Raw genomic sequence first — 26,028 nt, 5'->3', positions numbered from 1 at the left:
AGGTACCTGAGAGAATCCAGGAAATTTTATATCTCAAAACCCCATTGGAAAGGGGAACATGTTACGATAGGAGGAAGGCATCTAGCCTCTTGAAATTGGAGTGGAACCCCTATGCAGATTTCTCCACCATTTCTCACCTTTTTGCGTGGTGGAAGATGCAGGGATGTCAAGGGGTGGGCCTGGATCTCAAACCAGTAGGGACGGTCATTCTGGGCCTGGCCTATCCAAAATATTGATTTTGATCTAGGGAGATGAAGACGCTTTCTCCACAATGTCATGTGTACCCCATTGGCATATTTGATGTTTCCCCCCAAATAAATTGCAGTTTTCCAGAAAAATAGAAACAGAGAAATTTTACCACTTTTATTTTCACTGCCTCAACTTTTCTGCATATTACATATCCTTTTGAGAAACTGACAAGAAACTACATCCAAATTTTCCTTTCTCCTCCCCCCTTAAATTTTCGCCCAGTGCCTGCTCTCTCTCTCTCTCTCTCTCTCTCTCTCTCTATATATATATATATATATATATAAATTACAGTCTTCTGTAAATTTTCACATTCTCACTTAACTTAATTCTACAAGAAATTTGAGTAGTCACTTCCAACACCTCTCCCAGCAGACTGTTCATGCCCGATGTGTCCCAGTGCCATTAATAACTGAAACTCACTCCAATCAGTGCAATCCAATGGGGGCCTGCAAAATTCACTTGAAACAACCATCTTACAGAAAAGATTTTCGAGATATTTTATGAAACTCTGTTAGGGGTTTTGGAGATGAGCATTGACCCAAAGTGGACCATTGATTTTTGGTGTGAGATGAAACTATATGATTAAACAGTTAGAAAACAAGATACCCACCATCTACTATATTGGCAGGCTACGTCTCTGCCAAAGAGCAGATTTTGAAAGTAACATTAAAGAATCAAGTACAGAAGCAGGTCACAGAACATAAATGCATCATCCATTTCCAGGTATCTGGCATCCAAGCCCATAGCTTGCTATCCAACGAAGGGAGGGAGGCCAAGGCCATAGTGCTATCCAACAAAGGGAGGGAGACATAAAACAATATAGGAGATCACAGGATATAAACATCTAATTATCAACAACTTGAAATGATTGAGATTCTTCTCAGATCTATTAAATAATATACAGCCCTCCTTTTTTCTTTTCTTTTTTTAAATTTTATTTTTTTACACACTCACGCCGTAGTGGGATTTCACCACCCATGGGTACTCGAACCCTTGACCAAGTGTTGAAACTCCTGAGAGTCTACCACTGGAGCAAGAGACTTCACTCTCACATTCAGGCCATGACGATGCACAGGTAGCAGACCAGAGTAAATGGATCTGAACAAAAGGAATGGAATATTACCTCCACTTTCATCTCGAACCTATCCAATAGAAGCTAATCATCATACAATGGCTCATCTGCAACACATGAAGTAATGTCAGCACTACTGAACAAAATTGAAATCAGTTGGATATCCTTTGAAAACACCTACAAAATGAGCAAACATCTAAGAGAAGCAACCTATTTACTGACAATGCCAATGAGTAGAATGAAGATGCAAAAGCACAAAAAGCATACCATCACCATCATCATCCGGATTAAGATCATCCTCATCATCATCAAAATCAATGTTCTGTAAGCAAAATATATATGAGTATCGGAGTGAAAGAAAAAGAAGAATAGAATTTGATTCTCAAGAGAATAGCCTAAATTTCAGATCAACAAAAGGGAGAAGCTGGGACAGCTGAAAAAACGAGTTAAAAGAAGTATCATAGCTTAGCATCCAGAACAAGGTCTCTCTCTCTCTCATTGAGAAAAAAAAAAAAAAAACTGTTACAGGGGCCATTATGGCCTGTTTTCTCTGTAGCCATGCGTAATGGCTATGACCATTACTGTTACAGTGTTAAGTAACGGCCGTAACGTTATGCAACCAATTTTGAATACCATGATCCAGAAGACTAAAATTTCGCATGACACTTGAAATATAACAAATCAGACAAAACAATAGTAATTGATAAGAAAAGTTATTAGACCTTGAAACCCCAAAAGCATTAGAAATTTTATATGTATATATTAGTTATTTTTGTTGGTAATGATTTTTTTCTTTTCAAAAGAAATTTTATATATACATGAGTTATGCTTGTTCGTATTGATTTCAACCAACATGTGTGACAATCTACCTAGTTACCAAATAGATAACCTGGCTCGAGATTCAAAACATGAAACTGTGGTTGGAAATAATATCTAAGAAGCAATCATGGTTGACACATTTGTTTGTTAATCAATAACCGATAACTCATAAAAGAAAAACACGACATAGCAATAGAGAAAAGGGCCCCCTTTCAAAATCTTCTTCCTTGACCCCTCTGAACCCTTCTGAACAAATTTATCCTTTACTAAGTAGAACATCAACCTTTTACAAATTTGACCATACAGTAAGTAGAATGTTTTTGAAGCAGAGGAAGATGCACTACAAAAGAGTGACTCAAGGAACAGAGACATATGTTTGGCACTAGTCTCAGATTACATCCACATCAAGCAATATATATGTTTAATCTGATAAAATTCAAATATCTACTAAGCGCTAATAGTTTGATGTGAACCTTATTGTAATCACCATCATCTGAGTCTTCTTCTTCCTCTTCTGATCCAACTTCTTCTTCATTTTCCTCTTCTTCTTCCTTTGGCTTCACAGCCTTCGGATCTTGCCCCTGAATAAGGATTAGAAGTTTACAGGCGTAAGGAATGCCAACCGCATGAATAATTGAAAGAAAAACGCAAGGAGAAAAGGAAAATCCATATTAAGAACAAAGAAGATCATAACAAATTTCCAGAAGTCAGGAGACAGTTTCTTGGTCACAAGCTCAATCATGAATGTACCATAGTTAAAACTTGTGTTTCTATCAGTTCAAAAATAAGGATGACACAATTATTCACAACCAGGAATCAGTAGCAGATCACGTATTTCTCACCTGATTTTCTCCTTCAAGCTTTTCATACATATCCAACTTCTTTAGGTCTGTCACACAGGAATAGCGACAACTTAGAATAATTGCTCGGTATTGCATTACGAAATTCAGCTGCCCGAGACCATGCAAAGGTGTGAATGGCTAGGTCTTTCATTATAGGAAGATATTGAACAAAAGGTGTTTACATGTAAATAACTTGATTTAGTTAGGAATTCAAGATAATAATTTCAGGATATCTTAGGTGAACTCACCGATCAAGTTAACAACTAATTTTCCCACACAATAAATCAATAATCATAATAGGCTAGTCTCATCTTTCAAATTAGTCGGGTACCTGATTTGAATATTGATATTATATATTACATATTAATATACACACTAATATTCTTTAGACAATATACATAAAAGTCCTACTGGGAGTCAGAACTCATGTCGCTGGATTGAAAGTCGAAAGTGCTAAAAGCTACACTGTAGCACCACTTGTTGATATAGTATCTATTACATATTATTATAAAGGTTTACTAAGCCCAAACGCGTGTATAAGGGGATTACATGCTATCCGATGTGCCAATGTGGAAAATGTATTTGTCTTTGAGATTCAAGCCATTCATCCGGTAACTCCTAGTAGATGCCCTGCCTAAAAATCAAGCCAATCCGCTTAAAAAACAGGCCATGGTTTTAGAAACAGAAGGATGGTCATTAATCGTAAACTGTAGCTCTGTTGATCAGAGAGACCATATTTTTTGTAAAGAGCATCTGTATGGTGGGAACTGTCTGATAGCAGCTTGGATATCATGCGTGTGTGCCACTTTCACACATAGCCGGTGTTTAATGGGCTCCCTTGTACACACGCATGGGCTTAGCAAAGCTCACTATTATAGTGAGAGATGATCACAGCATGCAGCGCCTCCATACCTATGAACTTTCATATTCATCCGTTTATTTCCGGCCAAAATTCAGATGCGTGGAACATCTGATCTGCACGGAAGGTTGGCCAAACCATGACGAATTGGCAATCACTTGATTCGAAAATCATGCCAATGCACATATTGGGTGGATCATACCTGTACTCTTGAGTCAGACCATTGGCTGTCCATTGATTTTGACATTTTCTCCAGCCCTATAAGTGGATCTTCTTGATTTTTGCACCAGGTGATCATCATGATGTTGCCCACCTTTTTCATAGATCAGAAATCCTACACAAGTAACATGTTGGCGGCAAAGAAAGATTGAATGAGAAAATTCAATACACAATGTGATCAATCTCTGTTGTGGTAGCTTAGCAATTTAGGTAAGTTGTTTAATACAATGGGACTGTGCAATGGTATAGACACCCCACCCCGGGCCAACAAGCTGATTTAGGTTGGCCAAAATCCAAACCCTAACCCCAACCCGAACCCTAAACCTCAAACCAAACACTAATCCATACCCCAATCCAAACCCTAAACCATAATCCATACCAAATCCTAAACCCCAGAGGCCTGAATCCTAGGAACCAACCCTAAACCCAGTCAAATGGACCGGACAACAACCTAATCTCAAAACCTAATCTTAGGAGAAACCTGATCAAGACCAGGCAACCCACCGAGTCAACTCACCCAACCAGGTCACCTAGTCAGCCCACCCAGCCAACTCACCTTGTCAAGTAAAGCCCAAAGCCCACCTTAGTCCAAGCACACATCCAAAGCCCAATTGGAGTACAGAAGGAGATAGGAAAGCAACTCTACTTGGTCAGAACTCCCCACACGTGTGGGACAGCTCACCTACCAAAGCATAGAAGTTGGCACGGGACAAGCGGCACCTAGGGTGTTGCTTACCACATGGCATCTCTTGCATTTTTGTAGAGAGCTCAATCCGTGTGCAATTTGTACTTTTGCAAACCTCAAGCGTATGGCAATGTGATTTGACTCTGGTACCCCTGCCTTGCACCAAAATTACACCTTATGCCATTCAATCCAACCTATGAGATTTTGCCACATGGCAATCTCAAATCTCAGCCATCCGAACCCTTTCCAACCTCAAGCTTTGCAAGAATTATAGGAAAATTGGTGGGGGCTATAAATAGTTCCCTTCCTTAAGCCCTTAGCCTAGCCATTACATCCCTCCACCAAGGAGAAGAAAGAACCATAGGAAAGAGTCCAACCAAGGTCAAGCTTAACCCAACTCAATCTGTTAGTGCATTGATTTGTGCATCCTGTTTGTCAATTACGCGAGTCCTTGTGTCATGTAGTTGGTTGAGCCTCTGGAAGCTAAAGACCGAAGACACAAGCGGACAGGAGTATCAGGGAGCAAAGAACAGGTAAATGAGGTGCCTTGGTAACTCAAAACAACCCTTGAGCCTCCAAATGATATTGGCTTAATAGGTAAACTTTATTGATCATCCATTAGCCTTAGAAACCTAATTGGAATATGATAAGTAAGACTAGAAGATGTGCAAAGTTGCTGTGACGAGTTGTGCTCGATCTCATCAAGCAGACCTTGAGGGGTTTTAATGGCATCAAGTGGATAAGTTAGATATGTCCAGCAAAAATTGATCATTTTATCTGATTTTCTCGATGGCATCAAAGGTTCACCTCAATGACATCGAATATGTAATTCAGATATGCTCAACAAGAATGAATCATCATCACTCGATCCCATCGACGAAGCCGTTATCTGCCCGTTTTTTTACCGTTGGAGCTCAAACTCCTTATACAGGACATTCGGTTCTTAGGCATTTGTATGGGTTTCTGGTGCAATAGAAGCTTAGGTGATTCCATAATCATATCCCTCATCCCAAGCCTCTAAACCAATGAGTTCTAAGTCAACTTCCTTGAGATTAACACTCTAATGAGGATTCCAACCTCCACCTTAAAGATGAGCTTGAACTCCATCATTTCTAGAGATTAGGCTCAACCTATATAGGCACACCATTGTCTAAATCCTCTAAAAGACCCATTTAGATGAATCCCTTAGGAATTACAACTTTCCATTAGTTGTAGGAGATTCAACCAACCTCCAATCACCTTGGTCACCTCAAAGGAGCACTATATGCAAGTTGTTTGATCTTAGAGTTGAAGCCATGGCAAAGCATCAACATCATAATCGGGGGAGCAAAGGGGAGTTGATTGAAGCATGGGAGAAAATCGATCAAGAAACCCGAGAAGGCACTACAAAATGGGAATAAATTGTCAACTGTAAGAGTATGTATACTCTCTTTTCTTGTGTAGGATTGATGGTAAGAGTTTGTGACCCAAACTCGACTAGGCTTTCATGTAGGACTTTGGCTCTTGTGTAGGGCATAAATTTAGGTTCTTGGGTAGGACATTGGTCCTTGTGTAGGGCCTAAATCAAGTCCTCGTGTAGGCCACCAGACACGAGTGCATACGTGTTATTCTCTGTGGGAGCCTCCAGCGGGAGCAAACGTAGGTCCTTAGATTAGGACCGTGGTCATTGGTTAGCCGATAGAAAATCAACAAGAGTCTTTCGCAGGAGCCTCTGATGGGAGTGTACGTCAGTAGGTTCTTGTGTAAGACAGAGGTTCATGGAGAGCCTATGGAAAACCATGTAAAGTCTCTTGCGAGAGCCGGTCCTTGTGTAGGATTGTAAATGTTAGAGGTCAACCTGATTTCAAACATCCAATAGTGAAATCTGGTACACTCATGGGTTGAGTGCATTCGCCAAGAGTGGAGTAGGGAAATCGAACCACTATACATGCTTGTGTCTGGAATTGTTATTTGAGCACGTGTTTAATTATACTTATGTGGTGAATGTTTATTTATATGCATGCATGATTAGATGAATGCTAGGAGTTGTTAGTTGGCACACTGCACATCCCACACACACATGTACACTATCATGTTTATAGACTAGTTGCTTAATTGACTTATCATTTGTAGTCTATATGATTGGACCCTCTATTGGCTTGGAAGCCTTAGATTTAATTGTCTTATTTAGCTTAATTTGCATATTAGCTTAAGTAGGTAATTGTGGTTTAAAAGACGAAAAGTTTAATTGGTCATAATCACCCCCGCTTTAGAACAACCTTCATTCCTAAGTTCCATATAGCTTCCGCAACGCAACCGTGGTAATCCCATTACACCACGTGTGAATTTTCACAATATATAGCCTCTTGAGACATCAAGATCTCGATCCAAGTCACTCAATCCAATCCTTGCGACACTACCGTCCATCCATCTGCCCAATCTTCGATCAACTTCATCTAGTTCTAGCATCAACATTGTGCAACGCTTACTCTCTTCTCAACCCCCTTGCTCAGCAAGTTTATCACTTCTACATTACATTACATCTTGCACCTAGTTAGTGTAAACATATGACCCGTGGCTTGCTGACTTAGTTGGTTCCTGCCCATCAGAAATTTGTGTAGGCTGGTTATTCGCTTTGGCAAGTGGAGGAATTAGGTTAGATTTCTCTAGCCCGAATCTAAGCTTGCCATAAGCCTTGCATTCGACATAACATTCCACACACATTTACATCATTTGTGCACGAGAACCAATCATTAACCCTTAAGAATAGTCAGATCTTGTGAAGTAGAGACCGTACAACAATACGAGCAAAGTGGGAGCCTAACCCCTTCCCTCTCTATAACTGCGGTCCCTTACCCTGAATCTTTGATCACAGACCAAATAATCATCTTAGGGTTGAGAATCTTCAAATCCTCTGTCCTAGCATTTCCATAGGATCTAGCCAACTGTAAAGATGAAGTAACTAGCTAGTGGCGACTTTGTTCAAACGCAATACTCTTTTAATCACTAGCGCAATGCCCTTGAAAAAGGCACCCGTGGAAGCACAAGTCGATTCCATCCAGGATCTAGCGTCCACAGATGGTTGATAACAACACTCAAAATTGCACATATGTCATTCATTAACTTTTTTTTTTTATAGGAGAACATTTTATTAAAAAGCTTGCAAGTGGGAAAAGAATACAAAGCTAAGAAGATGAATAAGAAAGATTAAGCGTGGCTCTAGCATCTTCCACGTGGGGGACCCATCCCAACAAAAGATCGATGATCTTTCAAATCAGATTGTTGACAAAAGTGCTTCTGTCCCAAAAGCATCGGTGATTTCGTTCCTTCCAGATGGTCCAAAAAACTGCCATAATAAGCAGCCTCCAAGCTATTTTCCCAGCTTTCGTACTACCTCCGCCGTGCCAAGCCCAAAGGAGGGCGTCCACCGACTTCAGCACTACCCAAGCTAGATGCATGGTGGAGGAGAACCCCTAAACTGTCTGAGCAACAGAGCAATGAATAAACAAATGATTGATAAACTCCGCATCCTTCAAGCACATCAAACATATATTGGGAAGAAGTAGGGATCTTCACTGCAAGTTATCAATCGTCAAAATTCTTTTTCTTCGAACTAGCCAAACGAAAATTGCCACTCTCGGAGGGGCCCCATAAAACCAGTGATGGAAAGGGTGAGATGGCCCTGTGGAGGTGTTTGTGTTGGATATCGCATGGAACAGATATCGGACCGAAAATCTCCCGGAAGAGTGGGCTCTCAAAATCAAGCAATCCGCACCTGACGAAGGGGCCAAAAGCTTTAGGAGATCCAGAAGAGCAATGAAATCAGACACCTCAGCATCACTCATGTTCCTGCAACAAGGGGGGCTACAAACAATCGTGCCACCCACATTGGAGTAACAATTAGCAACAGAAATATGGCGGTCTAGAGCAAGAAGAACAAACCTAGGAAAAACCTCTTGGAGAGTCGTGTCACCGCACTAAATGTCTGCCCATAAATGGATGCGAAAGCCATTCCCAAGAGGATACACAACCCTGCTACAGAGCAAATGTTCCATTGTCACAATCCATATCCATATACCCAAGGCGCGATATAGCGACGACCGCTTCACATACCAACCGCCCTCGTCTTGTCCATGCTTGCCACGATCTCCCTCCACAACCTCTTGTCTTCGATACCAAATATCTAATGCCATTTCCCATGAATAGCGAGATTCATGACAGTCAAGCTTTTGGTCCTCACCCCTCCCTCTGACACCGGTATACAAACTTTCCCTCATTGGCCCCCTTCCAAAAGAAGCCCCATCTCAGCTTTTCAAGTTTGTCGACCACCTTGGCCAAGCATTTGAAGAGAGACATGAAGTATATCGGCATGTTCGAGAAAGCAACTTTAATAAGAGTAAGCCTTCCCCCATAGGAAATATACACACTCCACCACATCAAAAGCTCATTCTCTATCGTTTCAATTACCTTGTCCCAAGGATGGATCGGCGTCTTTCCCATGCATAGGGGAAGGCCTAGATATGTAGATGGGAACAAACCCAACTTGCACCTGAAAATTCTAGCAAAGAGAAGAAAATCCTTCTGCGGAACATGAATCCCTAACATTTCGGTTTTGGCTACATTAACCTTCAAGCTTGACAACGCTTCGAAGCAAACGACGACCTTCCCAAGTTGTCAACAACATCGGTATCGCATCGCAAAATAATAGGGTATCATCGGAATATTGCACGTGAGTGATAGAATGTTCATCATCCGCTGCCCTAAAGGCCTTGGCTAAACCAACCATCTCAGCTCTATACAACGTTTTACTAAAAGCCTCCCCAACAACCACAAATAGATAGGGAGATAGGGACCCCCTTGCCTAAGGCCGCAGGAAGCCTTGAAGAAACCATGAGGAAAGTCGTTGACCATAACCAAGAAGGATGCAATCTGGATGCAAGCTCGAATCCAACTACTCCACTTATCCCCAAAGCCCAACCGGTGCAACATATAGTCCAGGAATACCCAATCAACATGATCGTATGCCTTCAAATCCAACTTGCACACCAACTTGTGTTGTTGCTGTCTATGTCTTGAATCAATACATTCATGAGCCACTAAAGCGTTGTCGAGAATTTGTCTGCCTAACACAAATGCCCCTTTGTTCTCAGCTATGACCTTGGACAGGACTCCATGGAAGTGCAACGCAAGCATTTTAGCCAGGATCGTATAGGGCTTCCCTATAAGAATGATGGACCTAAAATCTTTAAGTTGTTCCGCACAATCGGTCTTAGGAATAAGAACAATAAAAGATGCTCCCATCTCCACTGACAATCTATTGCACCCATGAAATTCGGCCACAAAGTCCATGACGTTAGAACCGAGAACATGCCAAAAAATCTGAAAGAAAGCCATGGGGAAACCATCAAGGCCTGGAGTTTTATCTCCACACATCGAGTCTAATGCCGCTTTGACTTCTTCAATCGAAAACGGAACTTTAAGGGATGCAGCTTCAAATCGTATGCATTCAAATCCAACTTGCACACCAACTTGTTTTGTTGCTGTCTATGTCTTGAATCAATACATTCATGAGCCACTAAAGCGTTGTCGAGAATTTGTCTGCCTAACACAAATGCCCCATTGTTCTCAGCTATGACCTTGGATAGGACTCCATGGAAGTGCAACGCAAGCATTTTAGCCAAGATCGTATAGGGCTTCCCTATAAGAATGATGGACCTAAAATCTTTAAGTTGTTCCGCACAATCGGTCTTAGGAATAAGAACAATAAAAGATGCTCCCATCTCCACTGACAATCTATTGCACCCATGAAATTCAGCCACAAAGTCCATGACGTCAGAACCAAGAACATGCCAAAAAATCTGAAAGAAAGCCATGGGGAAACCATCAAGGCCTGGAGCTTTATCTCCACACATCGAGTCTAATGCCGCTTTGACTTCTTCAATCAAAAACGGAACTTTAAGGGATGCAGCTTCCGCTTCCGAGATAGAATCAAAAACCAAATTGTTTAGTCACGGTCTATTCCAATTTTCAGCCGAAAGTAATGCTCTATAAAAGGAGATGATAGAGTCATATATTTTCATCTTATCTGTACTTCTCTCGCCATTTATAACCAGGGTGGAAATACAATTAAATCTTGCCCGCACACTAGATATATTGTGGAAGTATCGAGTGTTTTTATCCCCTTCCTTGAGCCATACCTGCGTCGACCTTTGCTGCCATTTGATTTCATCTTCCTTAGCTTTAGAAGCGTAAGACTGGGACAGAGCTGCCCTTTTAATTCTGGGAGACTACCCGTCTCTTCTAAAAGATCTAGGTCATGAATTTCTTTGGCCATCACCTATTCACCTCAAATTCAACCTCCTGGGCCCCAAGAACTTTCCTTTTCCAATCTCTGAGACCCATTATAAATGGGTTGCAACCCTAAAATCAGATCAATTGATCTATCCCTATTCTTTGATTCATGGACACTTGTTTGTTGAAATAGGACCATCAGCTAGTTCTTATTTTAACCATCCACTAAATGCATAAAATTCGGCTAGTCAGGCAACAAAATCTGGATAGCTTTTGTTATATTCATCTAAATTGGGCCCCACAATTTGGACAGTTTAAATGAAGTTAATTGTATGCCACATGTAAAATTCCTTAGTGCCTGCATATCAACCATCACACTCTGCCAGAGCATCAAAGTTTAACTCTCTCTTAAGAAAATGGATAGTTATTTGTTACTTTGGGAGAGAGAAGGTTGATACACATCCACTCAAAATTGTACAAGTGGCATGCATTAACTCAAATTAGACCATCGGTTATTTTCCATATCAACTGTCCACCAAATGCCTAAAAATCAGCTAGTTAGGTAACAAAATCAGGGTGATTTCTCGTTTATGATCCATCTAAGATTGGCACCACATTTGGATGGTTTAAATTGAGTTACTTGTATGCCACATGTACAGTTTCACAGCACATAGTACCAACCATCACACTCTGCCAAAGTATCTACGTCTAACTCTCTCTTAATAGAGAGTTATTTGATACTCAAGGAGAGTGATGGTTGATCCACAGTCACTCACAAACTGCACGTGTGGCACACATTTACTCAAATTAAACAATACAGATTTTAAGTCCTACCATAGATAGGTCACTAGACTCACTACCTAAAAATCAGAGAGAATGAGCAATCCTAAGTCCTAACCTCTGATTAACGGTCATTTGTTCGTTCCTCCTCGTCCTCCTGCAAATCATAGAATATGGTACCCGGAATCAAAGTTGACAGGAACCAAACATGAGACCCTATGTGGGTCCAGGTACAGGTATACCAGGACCTGACACAAATCCAACCCTTTGAAAGCCATATATCCTACTTTGCCAATCATATTCAGAACATGAATTCCCACAATGCTTGGCAAAAGTTCTATGATCAACCGACTGTCAGACAACAACCCTATTGCTTTAATGGGGCTTGAACTAGCTGGCACATCACTTCCAACCAGACTTTCCAGCATACAATAAATTATGAAGTTTATTATTAGTTTATTCATAATTTACAAAATATAGAAGGGGTTAAATCAAAAGGAGATGCCATCCCCAAGTACAAGCATCGGGCTCATGCAATGTAACATGCAAAAAGTAAAAAAAAAGAGTGCTCGGAAGTGGTAGAAGGAAATGTAATATGCAAGAAGAGGTGGACTGGGATGGCTTTTGTTAAGTCTACTCTACCGCACATTCCCATTTACTTTATGTCCTCGTTTAAAATTGCAAGGAAGGTGGCAGATGAATTGGAAAGATTTTATAGACATTTCTACTAGAAGGTAAGGTGGCAGATAAAATGGAGAGATTTTAGAGTGATTTCTACTTGAAGGTAGGAAAGGAGGCATCACGCTTTATCACCTCGTTAATTGGAAAAAGGCTTGAAAATAAAAAAAATCATGGATAGGTGTAGGAAGAATTGAGGACAAAAAGCAAGCATTGTCAAGAAAGTGGTTATAACTAATTGAGCCTTGTGAGTTGTGACATTTGGCATATGAAATGAAAATAAAATTGCAGATAGGCAATGCAAGGGGATATGGCAGCTGGATAGAAGCTGGGAGTGTGGCAGGATTCCTACATCAAGCGATGATAAAGGATAAAGATATTATTGTCACTTCAAGAACATGAAAAGCATTATGGTAAATACCCAAATAGCACATTCTTGTAATAATTGATTTGTTGAAGTTGGAGATATCTTGCATGAAATCCAAAACGGGGCATATGACAGTAGACTTCCCTCTTGTTTGTTAGAGTTTGACCTTTTCACTTTTCAAATCATGCATGCAAATAAACCCTAGAAGCTTTGATTCTTCATCTAGGATTTCATACATTTTGATGTCAGGATTTTCACATCTTATAAAGAGGACCCTGAGTGGGAGGTTTTTTTGTTTTTTTTGTTTTTTTTAAGAATAGGTAGGAGGTGAAATTAGTTGAGGAGATAGATAATAGTGCAGAAGTGGGCAATAGAGCCACATTTTGGGAGTATTCAGTAGGAGGAGGCATTGAGAGTAACTTCACTCAATCTTATGAGGAAGGAACCAGAAAATGAGTTCAGTTGAGGGTTACTGTAAGTTGATTAAGGTAAAGGATGTTTCGATCTTAACCTTTAGGGTCCTTTTGGCATGTGTTGTAGCATTGTATGGATCGCATTGCCCAGAATCCAGATATGGTTATTTTATAATGATTATAGATGTTGTGGCAGTGGATATTTGGTGTTTGGCAGCAACACTATCTATTGGTATGGGCCTATGTGACTAGTGCTATCTGTTGTTTGGAAGACACAAATTGACTTGTCATATATTAATCATGCTATACACTCTAGCATTGTGAACCTGTATGAGCCCATATACCATTTGAAGCTACATCCACAGTTGAGCCAGCAAATTTTGACAGTCTGGATCGCCATACAACTACACCATGTGTACAGTTGAAACCAAGTGGGGCTACACCCATAGCTGAGCCAACAATTTGGAAGGTCTAGTTTGTGGTACAACCATGCTATGTGTATGGCTGAAACTAAGTGGGGATCCATCAATTGGACAGCTTGGATTGTTGTACAACCGTGACATGTGTACAGTTGAAACCAACCAAGTAGTGCTCCATTCCGTTGAGTCAGTGATTTGGATGGTCAGGATCGCCATACAACTATGCCATGTGTATGGTTGAATCCAAGAGCAAGTTGGACAGTTTATTGTCGTACAGCTCTGCCATGTGCACAGCTGATGAGCACCAACATTTAAACACGTACATGTTATCATGCCAATGCACCCATCACTGATACTGTGTGAGTATTATCTGAAGTGGATCCCAAATTTCAATGATGAAGGTGTACATTCCTGTAATACTTGATAGTGGAGTCCCTTCTGCCTTTTCGTGAGGTATCAAAATAGCTGGATTCCAGCTTTTTACTGGATTGCAGCTATCTCAATAACACTCAATTCAACCTCACCGTCATCTACGCCTTATCCCAATTAATTGGGGTCAGCTTCCGATAACACTGCAATTAAAGGGTAAAAAAAGTGCAAAAAAAAATCAACTATTTTGGTTAAGTTTGCAAGCACGATAGTGTATTAGCATGCCAAACTCAAAATAGTTAATTAGGATTTTTTTTTTCTTTTTTTCTCTTTCTTTTTTCTTTTTTACATGAATACTGTTGTGTGTACACCAAACAGACCCTTGGGTCCATAAGAGAAGGAAATTTCCCAATTAGTTGACTTGTTGGGTCGAGTTGCTGAAAACGCAGGTAAAGGAGAATGAAATTGGGAATTACCAGCCAAAATTCATCAAAAAGATAAACTTAAAAAGAAGAAGAAGAAGAAGGAGATTGCCAAAGGAAAGCCCTCCAACTCCTTTAGGGTTCTAAACTAGGATGTGTAGATCTCTCATGCTCTGCTTACCTTTCAAGACCAAAATCCATCCAATGATGATGGAACTGTCTTGGACGGTAATAGAGAACAAAATTCTTACTTGACCACAACCATCATCAAAATTTTAGGTTTCCAGACACGTGGTCTATGTAGAGGTCAGCAAATAAATCAGATCATCATCTTTTCATTCATTGTTCAACAGATAAGAGTTTTGGTGTCATCACTCAAATCTCTTTTATATTGGCCAAGTGATGTAGCACAAGCGAAGAATCGAAACAAAATCAAATAGATTCAAACACACCCCTTGTAGAAGATCCATTCCTCTAATTGTTGCCACAAAAGTAATAATGTCCTTGCTTAATAAAATAAAGAAAAAGAGGATAGATATGTAGAGTCATGCAACAAAGAAAAACCCCAAGGAGACACATAAATGGGATTTAGAGGCATCACACCACTAGATTCTACTAGAAGAATTACTCTCCTACACTGCATCCAATCGCATTAAAAAAACAAACTTAATTCACTTATTCAATAATGAAGCATTCATTCATGGTTCATATGCATGGTCCAATAGGCCTTTTGTAAGCTTCAATCCCGCCTGTGAAGTTTCTAGAAAGAAGCCTGAACAAGATCTCTTTTCTAATCTCCTAAGGAGCCATATAAGTTTCCTAAAATAATTCAATTACATCGCTCCAATGGTGAATAAAGAAAAGAAACTAAAATCAAATAAAGGAACCTAAATAAAGAGTTAAATATATCTAGAACTACAATATACAAACCGTAAGACTGTTTGGGCTTGTACAGCATATGTATGGATCCGAATAAGTGGTACAGTTGGACTAGCAGACCCCGAAGTCCAGCTGGTTGGTGATCTGGGCCATCCAATTGGATTTGTGGGTATAAATTCCAATTGAATTCCTGGCATGTCCAGATCGTCATCCAGGCTCTTGATTCGGTCTAGATCATGAATCAGCCACATCTGGAACCCTGATGTGTGGCTAGGCCGTATTGTTAATAAAAGACCCTGGGATGGGCCTGATCTTCAATGTCCAACAATGGAACCACTCTAAATACTCCAAACTAATTAAGAATGTTTGACAAATCAACAATGTCAAACTCACAAGTGCAGGGTGAATTGTTCTATCCAATAGATACTATGGGTTCTAGAATTTGCATATGCAAGATCCAATGTCTAAATATACAGTACAATGAGTAGATAAAATCTCTAGCAATGAACCAAACGATGCGTTGCTGTAGCCTGCATTTCTTCCACAAAAAAGGGCCCTTCACGACACGGTTATCATGAATAATAGAATCCTCCAATTCAAGTTGCATGACTCGCCTGGCATTGAACTAGCATATTCTAATGTTTGCATAAACAGAAAGGAGTGTAACAAGGACATCGATTTTTCTCAAACCTGGATCAAGGTCCCAACGTGATTTCTTCCTATTGTGTTTCACCCGTTTCGCACCTGACAAAGCTTCACTATATTATGAAAGGAAACTCCTGAAGTTTTTTATTCATTAAAAAGAACAAATGCAGACCACTGTGAATTAACCATTTAAGTAATAAACTTTCCATAAACTATATAGACTGAGCACCTGCGATTAGTTCTGGAGGGAAGTGAGCAGCAGTAAGATTCAGAAATGATGAAAGAGTTCCCATGCGCTTTTCTTGGATCTTTGGCTTATCAGAATACCGTTCTATGTCAGCAGCTTGGACATCTGACATCAAAAGCCATAATGAGAACACAATTAGATGAAACTTGGATGTGCAAAATGGAAATCAGAAGTGAGTAGAAGCTGATTAGAGACTTGACAATCAGGTGAAGGAATACACCCATTGCATGCAACATAAACTCAGCCAAGTTGTGTCAGTTTGGTTTGACAACCACTGGAATTAGTTCACAGAGGAGGAACCACATGGACCACAATCTGAGGATATGCACACTATCCTTGAGTCCAAAACTTGTAGAAATGGGGAGATACGTGGGGATGGGGAATTTTGTGAACATCATCTAAACTGGAAGATCATAGCCATCTGATCTTTGGCTTCTTTTTTTTCCCACTGAATATTGATCATGGCTGTATTTTCTTCTTAACCATCAATTTGCAGGCTTCCTTTTGGCCTGGCCCAGCAGTAGCACAAGAAAAAAAAAAGACGAAGAAGAGACAAGTGGCAGAAGCTAATGATGAGAGCGGCAATATGGGGTATATGAATATCAAGGGAGAGGAATGCATGGCGCTTCCAAGACTCAAGCGAATCGTATGGAGATGTATAGCAAAAATGAATGTGATTGGATGGATTTCTTGTTTAAAGGATTTTGATCCAAATGATGGGTCGATCCTAGCTGGTCTGTAACTACGAATCAAAAAAACGAGCCATGTACTCCTCTTTCAATAATGAATTGTCAATTCTCACAAATATATATATATATATATATATATATATATATATGATCACACCATCTGGGAGAATTTTGGTGAGTCCCCAATCCACCTTGAGACCTATCTGATCAATCGCATGGATCGTTGTACCCTGGGTCCCAACACTTGTACAAACTAAAGGCTCGAGATTATCGTGGCTATCCTCTGCTTGACGTTCACATAAATCCTGTTCATAGAGTATGTGACAGGGAACTTCAACAGCTTACTGTTTAAAACTCCAATGCAAAATCTAAGCTCAGCCAAATAAGCCTGCACTCTTAAACTTAGTACAGGATACCGAGTGAACTTAGATGTTTCAGGTTACGTGGATGAAATAGACTAATATAACAATCAAGCCAACCTCCCTGAGTTTTTACTCCAAGTCAGTTGTATTGTGAGTCACACATTGCATCAGGCTGCTACACACATTGCATCCAATCCTATCTTTCACAAAAGGACAAAACACGTAAACGTTGATTGTCACTAACAAGATTTCAGTACTCATGTTCGAACAAATGATCAGCTAGCAGATTTTCTTACAAAGGCCATTCATCCCTCTCATCTTCAAGTTATTATGGGCAAGTTGCACATGCGTGGCATCCTTGCTCCAGCTTGAGTGTAGTAGTAGTAGTACCATGCCCCCGTACGTATGCATGGGTGAAAGTCTTATTGTAAGGATGTGCGAGTACTTTATTTCAGTGCTCCCTCTTAATACTATCTTTTATGTTTATTAAGGCTAATTATAATGTCTTAGTGTGTGAGAAATAAGTTCTTTCTCTGCACAACCCTTTCTTCTCTCAAAATCTTCTTCTCCATGCGAAAAATGACGATGGTGTAAGAGCAATATTTTCAGCAGCTTGGGTAATAGAAAAATGAGTGCTCAACCAAGTGCTATAATTCAAGTGGCTTGGTCTAGATTTGTTCGTTCCCAAAAGAAGATGTGGCGTCTTGAGTATAAAAGCAAGGTTAGCTCTTCCTTTCATATGCCAAAGAAAACATTTGGGAAGTCTTTAGGCCAGTTCTCTTGACTACGTGTTTTGCTAATTGAATCACAAGTGGAGAAAAGAACAAACCTAAAACATGTTAAATGTCTAATAGAAGCACGGACGAACAAGACCGACTCCTAGAATATGAGATCGACACTTGGAGACAGAGTTCCAATGGCCCAAAAAAGGCAAACTAAACTGAATGAATTCCCTAAAAGCTCCTTAACGCTGAAGACAAGTTTGCATGAAGAGTCTACATCCACTTAATAGTAACCACAACGAGTACACAAATAATTGGTGTGAAACCCAAATAAACTCAAGACGGAGGGATGTACTGTTGAGCCAACATTTTCAAACAACTCTCGGCCTGCAAAGTCGAGCGTATGCCCTATGGGAATAATCCTAGGTCCATAACAATGAGGTCATGGTGCAATTTTCTGATGTGAGGGAGGTCATGGATAGCTTTCTGGAGAGCTAAGATCGAATGAAATCAGACCGTGATGGGGCACACAAAAAAAGACGCAACGACTCACGCACAATATATAATTTCCAATGGCTATAACTTTGCAACCGATTATTGGAATCAAAGGAAAACAGGGATTGGACCCTGGATAAAACACACACACGCGCGCGCGCGCGCACACACACACTACATTGTTTCGACCAACTCAACTTACAAGCTAGAGACGAAATGAGGCTCGAATGCTGAACCTTGTGGGTGAAATCTGCCTAACCTCACTCATATAATATGTTGTTGGAAGGCCATCAACGAGGCCTACATCTTGGCCAATGATCAAGGGCATTGAACCCCGAATAGTTTTGCAAACTAATGTCGTTTTAGGAGTCAAAATTCAAGTTAAAATCTAAACTTACTATTTTTAGTAAAGTTACAATTTTACAATTTTTAAGGTGTTTTAAGGTTTAGAGAGTCCTATGATAGCTTAAAGTCCCTTTTTAAATTATGCAAGAGAGTTTGGGTCAGCTTACACGTATTTTACAATTTTTTGAAAGTTTACTATTTCAGGGGAGTTATGAGTCTAGGGCTTGTATGAGGCATATCGATTGCTAAAGGAAGAATCCGTTCGTTATTCTTAATAAGATTCTCATTTTCAGAGATTTTTCTACCTTGTTGATTCAAGGATTATCTTAAAGGAAGAAGATGGTGATCTTTTCCTCCCCTTTCTCCACACACCCGCCATCTCAGTTGGTATCAAGTGAAGTCTTTCCTCGGATCGACGGCTTTCCAACAACGCATCAAGCGAGGACAAACCTGTGAATGATGCTCTGGAGAATCAACAATGACCATGGAGGTATTCGAGGCCTTTCCACGGGAAAACTAGAGATCCATGAGGAAGATAATAGCAATGCTTGATCAGTTGAATGAGGCCATGGAGTACAGTCAAGTCCATGACAAAAATTGGCTCATAACCTTCGAAGGGGCTTATAATCAGCCAGTTCATTACACAACAGATCCAACACCCAAGCCAAATTGTAGGCCAAACCCCAAGGCCACAAGCCCACGAGTATTTAACCACTCCACATGTGCATAAAAATGTAGCATCACATCACGAGGAATCCATTGCCGGCTTGTTTGATGAATCCACAAATGCATTAACTAATGGATTAATAGTTGGACTAAAAGTGTTCCAATTGAATTACAAATCAATTGACGAATGGCCCAATAGAAGGGATCAATGGATTAATGAATATAGACGACTCGAACACCAAAAAGACGGACACTTTCACGGGCCACCTGACAAACACTATGAGGACTGGTATTCTTTTACCTTCTCAGAAACAACCAAAATGTATAGATAAAGGCCAATAGTGTTGATCACAATACCGTGTCCACTAGACACAGATCAAGCAACTATAGAGCCACAATTAACATTCCAGCAATCCACAGTCGCAAATCCATTATTACAAAAAAGGTGGAAGTCAACAATCCAGACACTGAGGATTGCAAAAAAATGAAAGATGAGATGGAATTTTATAAAGTGTCATCCTATGAATGAAACTCCAATCCAACACGTAGGCCTTCACCATCAGTTGCTACCAAAGCTATAGAAGACGTGCTACAAAGGCATGATGCCATCACAATGGACTACTATCATCCAAGACTCATGGACGAGTTCTTTTCCAATTGAAGGACTGATGTAAGACAAGTTATGATCGACTTAGGGCTTGTTTGGGAGCTTGTAAATGGAGGTAAATGGGAAATGGAATTGGAGGTAAATGAATTGAGAGTAACTCGCTTACTCAACATGTGTTTGGATGGGAGTAAATGAAATGCATTTAAAATCCAAATATTTTGTTTGTATATGAGTAAATGGGAGGATTTGGAATGCATTGGAAATTTTCAATATATTCACAATAACATGTGTGATATCCCAAATCAGCTTTAATATCTCAAATTAGTGTACATATGTGATATTTAATAGATTGATTGTAATAAGCTCATTGAAATATGTAATTTAGCCAAAAAAAAAACTTCATCCTCGGGTGGGCCACAACCGTAAGGATCACAAACGAGCAATTTGCCAATGCTTTTTAACCGTCCATTTAGATGACCAACATTTAGACGGTTTGGATCATTTTATTGGCATGATTTTAGTGATGTAGCTGGTATTTGGATGGTTTTGGAGCATCACTAGCATGTCATGTGTATGGTGGATGTGCACAACGCTACCTTTGTTTAGTCCCGCGACTCTCCAAGGGAGCTCAAAAAGGCACTTTGCCCCATTTACTTCCAAATCCTCTCTCGTATGGAGGATTTCATTTACGAGCCCATTTACTTCCATTTCATTTCATTTGCATGCATTTACTTCTATCCAAACACACTTAAAATACCATTTACCTTCATTTACTCTCAATTCCCTCCATGTACCTCCATTTACTTCTATCCAAACGGCCCCTATGGAGAGCCAGGATCAAAGGAAATCAGACCATATGGGCCAAATGGGGCAAAATAATAATAATAAATAAAATGCTCTTAAAAAATAATAAAATAAACTAAGAAGAAGAACAAAACAATGCACATTATAGCTTTTGACAGCCATAACTTTACAACTGGTCATCGGAGTCATGCATATAATATGTCACTAGAAAACTATCAACAAGTTATATGCCATGGCGAATGTAAAGGCCATTGGTCCTAGGACAATTTTACAAATTAAGGCCGTTTTAGGGGTCAAATTTGAGTTTGAAGTCAAAACCTATTATTTTTAGTAACCAATGATTTTACTATTTGTAGGGTGTTTTAAGGTTTAGAGAGTTCTGTTATGGCTTAAAGTCCTTTTTGAGTCATTTAAGAAAGTATGAGTCAATTTAGATGCCCTTTACTCTTTTTAGGAAGTTCACTATTTTTAGAAAGTTTACAATTTCGGGAAGTTATGAATCTGGAGATTATATAAGCCATATCGATTGCTTTGTAAAGGAAAATTTAACTCTCAATTTTCAAGTATATTCTCATTTTTAGAGATTTTCTACTGTGTAGATTCAAAGTTCCTCATGGATTGAAGGATTATCTTAGAGTAAGAAAATGATGATCTTTCCTCCATTGCTGCCACATTATTTTCTCAATAGAAGAAGCAATGAGGAAGAAAAAAATCTTTTTTCTTGCAATGTGCGAGGATGATGAATCAAGTTTACCTTGAATAAGCAGGTAATCTAGATGCTACAGACCAAGGTGAGGTTTGATCTCTTAGATGGCCTAAGATTGCCCTAACAACTTCAGTCATGCCATGAATCTGATAATGTTAACTTGATATCATGATGGGCCAAGAAGGATCGACCCCCTGTGTGAGTAGTGGACATCTTTTAAGAGCTCCTAGACATTTTTTTCACAATCTGGTAGTAGATATATTTACCAGTGTTTTAAATAGTGAATAGTGTGTAGCGTAGCGTTCACCCCTTTGCAGCGTGAGGCGTAAGCTACATAGTGTGTAACGTAAACTACACGCTACTTCTAGATTTTTAATCAAGGTTGCGCTTAGTTGCACTTATTTCATGATATTTTGGACCAAATTAGACCGACTAATAATAAAATTTAACAATATTTCATGATATTTGGTGCAACTAAACTCAACATAAAATAATATAGGGTAATGATTAAGTGTGAATGTAAAGAAAGCAACGAAACTGATTTAATATTGTTACTTATATTATTTTTACTAAAACCATTGAAAAATTAATTAATTTGATTGAAAATAGAAAAATGTAACAAATCATTGAAAACATTAATTGATTTTAATGTTGTAGTAAAAAATAAATTGTAATGTGTGCTACATAGCGTGTAACGTGGTCTATATGGTGTGTAGTGCAAATTATCATTTAGCGTAGGCTACACATGCCTAAAGTTATTTTCATGAGCAATGTAGTGTCAGGGCTAAGCTACGCTACGTAGCATAAGCTACACGCTACATAGCATATCTATTTAAAACACTGATATTTACTATCAAAACTGAAAGGCAAATTTTTTTTTTTTAAAGAACAAACATAATGACTTAAAATTTAATACTTACTCAATTTTGGGGCTTCTGCTCGTATATAATAAGGAGAGCTTTCCCAATACCTTTGCAAACTGATTTTTCGAGTAATCAAGGCAATCTCTTCCTTTGGTGGCTTCCAAGTTCCAGGCAATGATACATCTTCCTACGGTTGAGAAAACAATCAGAAATCTTTTTTCCTTTTTTTAAAAGAAAAATAATCAGAAGTTCACTACTATGCAATTATGAAACATTAGTAGCTTCAGCACCAATAAATTCCCTTGACACTTCTCATGAGTTCCCATTCTCAAAATTCATTTCCCTCACATATTTAAAATAGTTAAAAGCATTTGCGAGAATCACTTGTTATAAATTTTGAAGAATTTCAATAATCAGAAATGTTCAAAATATCATTTGAATGTATCATACAGACACATGAATTCATTATCATGCATTCCAATATTATCAATCTTGTGATAATATTGAATTTCAATTAAATTATTTGGGGAGCAATGCATAGACGATACATTCTGATACTATGTGTTTGTATCAATATAGATCAACAATACAAACGCATACTAAATTACCTTTCAATACATTGCCATATCCTGACACAAAACATTTTCATTGTACCATACAATGAACTTACCATGATACTGATCATATACAATCATACATCATACATTTTGATTAGGACTGTCAATGGGCAGGCAGCCCATTGGACTTCCGGTCCTGGCCCACTTTGGGCTGGGCTCAAGCTCAAGTATCAAGCTGGACGGCTGGGGCCAGGCCTAAAGTTCAAGCTCGTGTATTAAACTTTCCGGGATCAAGCTGTATCTAGAAGCATGTTGGCCCAGCCCGAGCCCTCGATTTGCACTGGTCAAACAATCTTAACCATCTGACTTTGCTCAGTGGATTTACACTGCTAACCAAATTGTTTTTAACCATCCATATTCTATAGCCATCAAATTTGATGGATAATGTGATTTTAGAAATCTGCTCCATCCACAATGGGCCCTACAATTTGGACATTGATTGACTTCTATGCCACATGTACTGGATGAGAGACAAGATTAAAAGTGGTGAACTAGAAACAATTCCTTAAGTGCAGAAATGAAATCCCCTTTCTTTGCATTCACCAGAATATTTTCTAGAAAATGTAAACGCAAAACAACAAGGAAAAAAAAAACAAAAATGCCACCAAACTGATTCCATAAATTTCTGCGACGCCAATTCACTCCTAATTCATCAGTCTACTACCAAAATTTGACTCTTGGTATGCATGGAAAAAGGAACCAAAGAAGGAACGACATAAAGCACCTCTTGGCTCTTCTACAGCATACATTAACCTTGGCAGGTATTTTGCCCCTCCTAATTTCTAAAACTATTTGGTTTTAACATAGGGAGTTAGGGACCATAAATTCGAGAGACAATGTTGTATAGAAGCCTATGTTTTGGTTGAATTCCAAAAAAATGAGTCTACCTTTAAACTCTTTCGTAAAACCCACCTAAAGTTTTCAAATATGGTAAAAAAAATCACACATTCTAACTTTGACTAACGGGAGTCGTGTAATTCTATCTATCGTATTCCAAAAAGACTATTGTGTCAATTTTAACTTTTCCTTCATTGCACAAGGGTCACGGCCACTTGGACCTTGGAGTACGCCACGGCCCCCACGATGATGCGTTTGTTTGATCTAAGCTGTCCATCTTTCTTGAATCATGATTTAAGAGCACAAGTCCAAAAAAGAAAAAGATCCAAAATCTTAGGTGGACCCTATGAGAATTAACAGTGGCAATTAAATTCTACCATTAAAAAATGTTAGGGCCCACCATAATTCCTTTTTTGACCTCCAACCCATTCACTAGATGGCGTGGACCTAAATTAAGGGCCTCACTAAAATTAATTTTTGCCATCGAACCTGTTTGGCCCCTAAGAAGTTATCAAGGGTAAGTGTTCATTACCTTCCATTTCTTATGGTGTGGTCTACTGGAGATTTGGATCTGCCTCGTATTGGGGCCCATGTCCTAAAATGACCTCGAAAAATGGATGGATGGTGTGGACCACATACATCACGATGGGGCCCACAACTTTTGAAAAAACTGGAGGGGAAGGTGGTGCTGTAAGAGCGCCACTTGGCTACGACCGCGGAACCAGCAAACGCAGAATTTGGCGGGAAAGGCTTTCCTGTGCCAGGGAAGTTAGGTGGGGCACTGTGATCTTTGTGAAAATCCACCTCGTTCATCCATTATCAGAGTTCATATTAGGAGATGAGACAAAAAATAAGAAGGATCCAAGACTTAAGAGGGCCACATGAGAGGAAACAATGGGGATTAAATGGCCACCGTTGAAATATATGTATGGCTACAAAAGTTTTGTATCAGTATAAGCTTTTTGTGTTTTCAGTTCATCCTAGTGGGAATGACCTTATAAACGGTTTGGTTGCCATATAAACATCAACATGGAGCTCGGGAAGGTTTCAACGGCAGGCATTTCTTTTCCCAGTTTTCCCTCTGGTGTGGCATACATGGGTCTTGGATTCGGGTTAATTTTCATTGCGTGTCCTAAAATGAGCTTGCAAAATGGGTAGATGGGGTGGAATACTCACAGACATCACAGTGGGCCCAACTTAAAGAACTCCCTACGAATGGTTTTCCACGAGAATTCTGCTTCCAAACCAGTGAAATCCGATTGTACTGAGTTACACTTTTATCGCACTGAGTAAACTTTTTTGGGCCCACCGTGAATGTATGCGGTTTATCCATGCTGTCCATCCATTTTTCCTACTCGTTTTAGGGGTTAAGCCCAAAATTGAAGCATATCCAAATCAAAAGTGGACCACAACACAGAAAACAGTAGGAATAATGATTTCCACCGTTGAAACCTTCCTAGGGCCCATAGCGATGTTTATTTGTCATCCAACTTGTTCATAAGATCACACGGATATGGATGAAGAGAAAACACAAAAATCAGCTTGATCCAAAACTTTTGTGGCCTCTAAGAATTTTTCAACGGTAGATGTTCAATTCACATTGTTTCGTGTGGTGTGGTCCACTTGAGCTATGGATATGCTTCATTTTTAGGCTCAAGCCATAAATTTATCTGGTAAAATGGATAGACGGAGTGGACAAAATACATAAACTATGGTGGGCCCCACAAAGTTTACCTAGTACGCAATCCCTTCCGGGATGGGCGCCGATTGTGTACTACACTAGGACCTAGCTAGAGATGGACGGTCTTGTCAAGGGCTCTATGCAGCCCATCGTGATGTATATGTTTTATTCACATCATTCATCAATTTTGAGAGGTCATTTTAAGGGATGATCCAAAAAAAGAGGTAGATTAAAGGCCTAGGTGGACTACACCAGAAGCAGTGAGGATTGAAAGCTAACAGTTGAAAACTTCTTTAGGGGTACAAAAGTTTTGGATCAAGCTTATATTTATGTTTTCCCTTCATACATGTCTACGTAACCTTATGAACAAGTTGGATAGCACATAAGCATCACGGTGGAC

At 39.5% G+C, this 26,028-nt stretch overlaps 1 protein-coding gene across 1 annotated transcript in view; it reads right to left on the bottom strand.

Moving 5' to 3' along the window:
* Positions 1–340: 340 nt before the first annotated feature.
* The window catches only part of LOC131258376 (uncharacterized), a 28,415-nt gene continuing 2,727 nt past the window's right edge, over positions 341–26,028 (bottom strand). The window contains exons 3-10 of the mRNA XM_058259663.1: positions 22,551–22,680; positions 16,217–16,339; positions 16,033–16,086; positions 2,983–3,029; positions 2,614–2,721; positions 1,589–1,643; positions 1,373–1,428; positions 341–695 (exon numbers count right to left, since the gene is read on the bottom strand). Coding sequence (XP_058115646.1) covers positions 1,406–1,428; positions 1,589–1,643; positions 2,614–2,721; positions 2,983–3,029; positions 16,033–16,086; positions 16,217–16,339; positions 22,551–22,680 — 540 coding nt within the window. The 3' untranslated portion in view covers positions 341–695; positions 1,373–1,405. The remainder of the gene's footprint in view (positions 696–1,372; positions 1,429–1,588; positions 1,644–2,613; positions 2,722–2,982; positions 3,030–16,032; positions 16,087–16,216; positions 16,340–22,550; positions 22,681–26,028) is intronic.

This window comes from Magnolia sinica, chromosome 1 (assembly GCF_029962835.1).
Source record: "Magnolia sinica isolate HGM2019 chromosome 1, MsV1, whole genome shotgun sequence".
Taxonomy (NCBI): domain Eukaryota; kingdom Viridiplantae; phylum Streptophyta; class Magnoliopsida; order Magnoliales; family Magnoliaceae; genus Magnolia; species Magnolia sinica.
The sequence above is the reverse complement of the archived record's forward strand: the minus strand, read 5'-3'. Positions and strand labels throughout refer to the sequence as shown.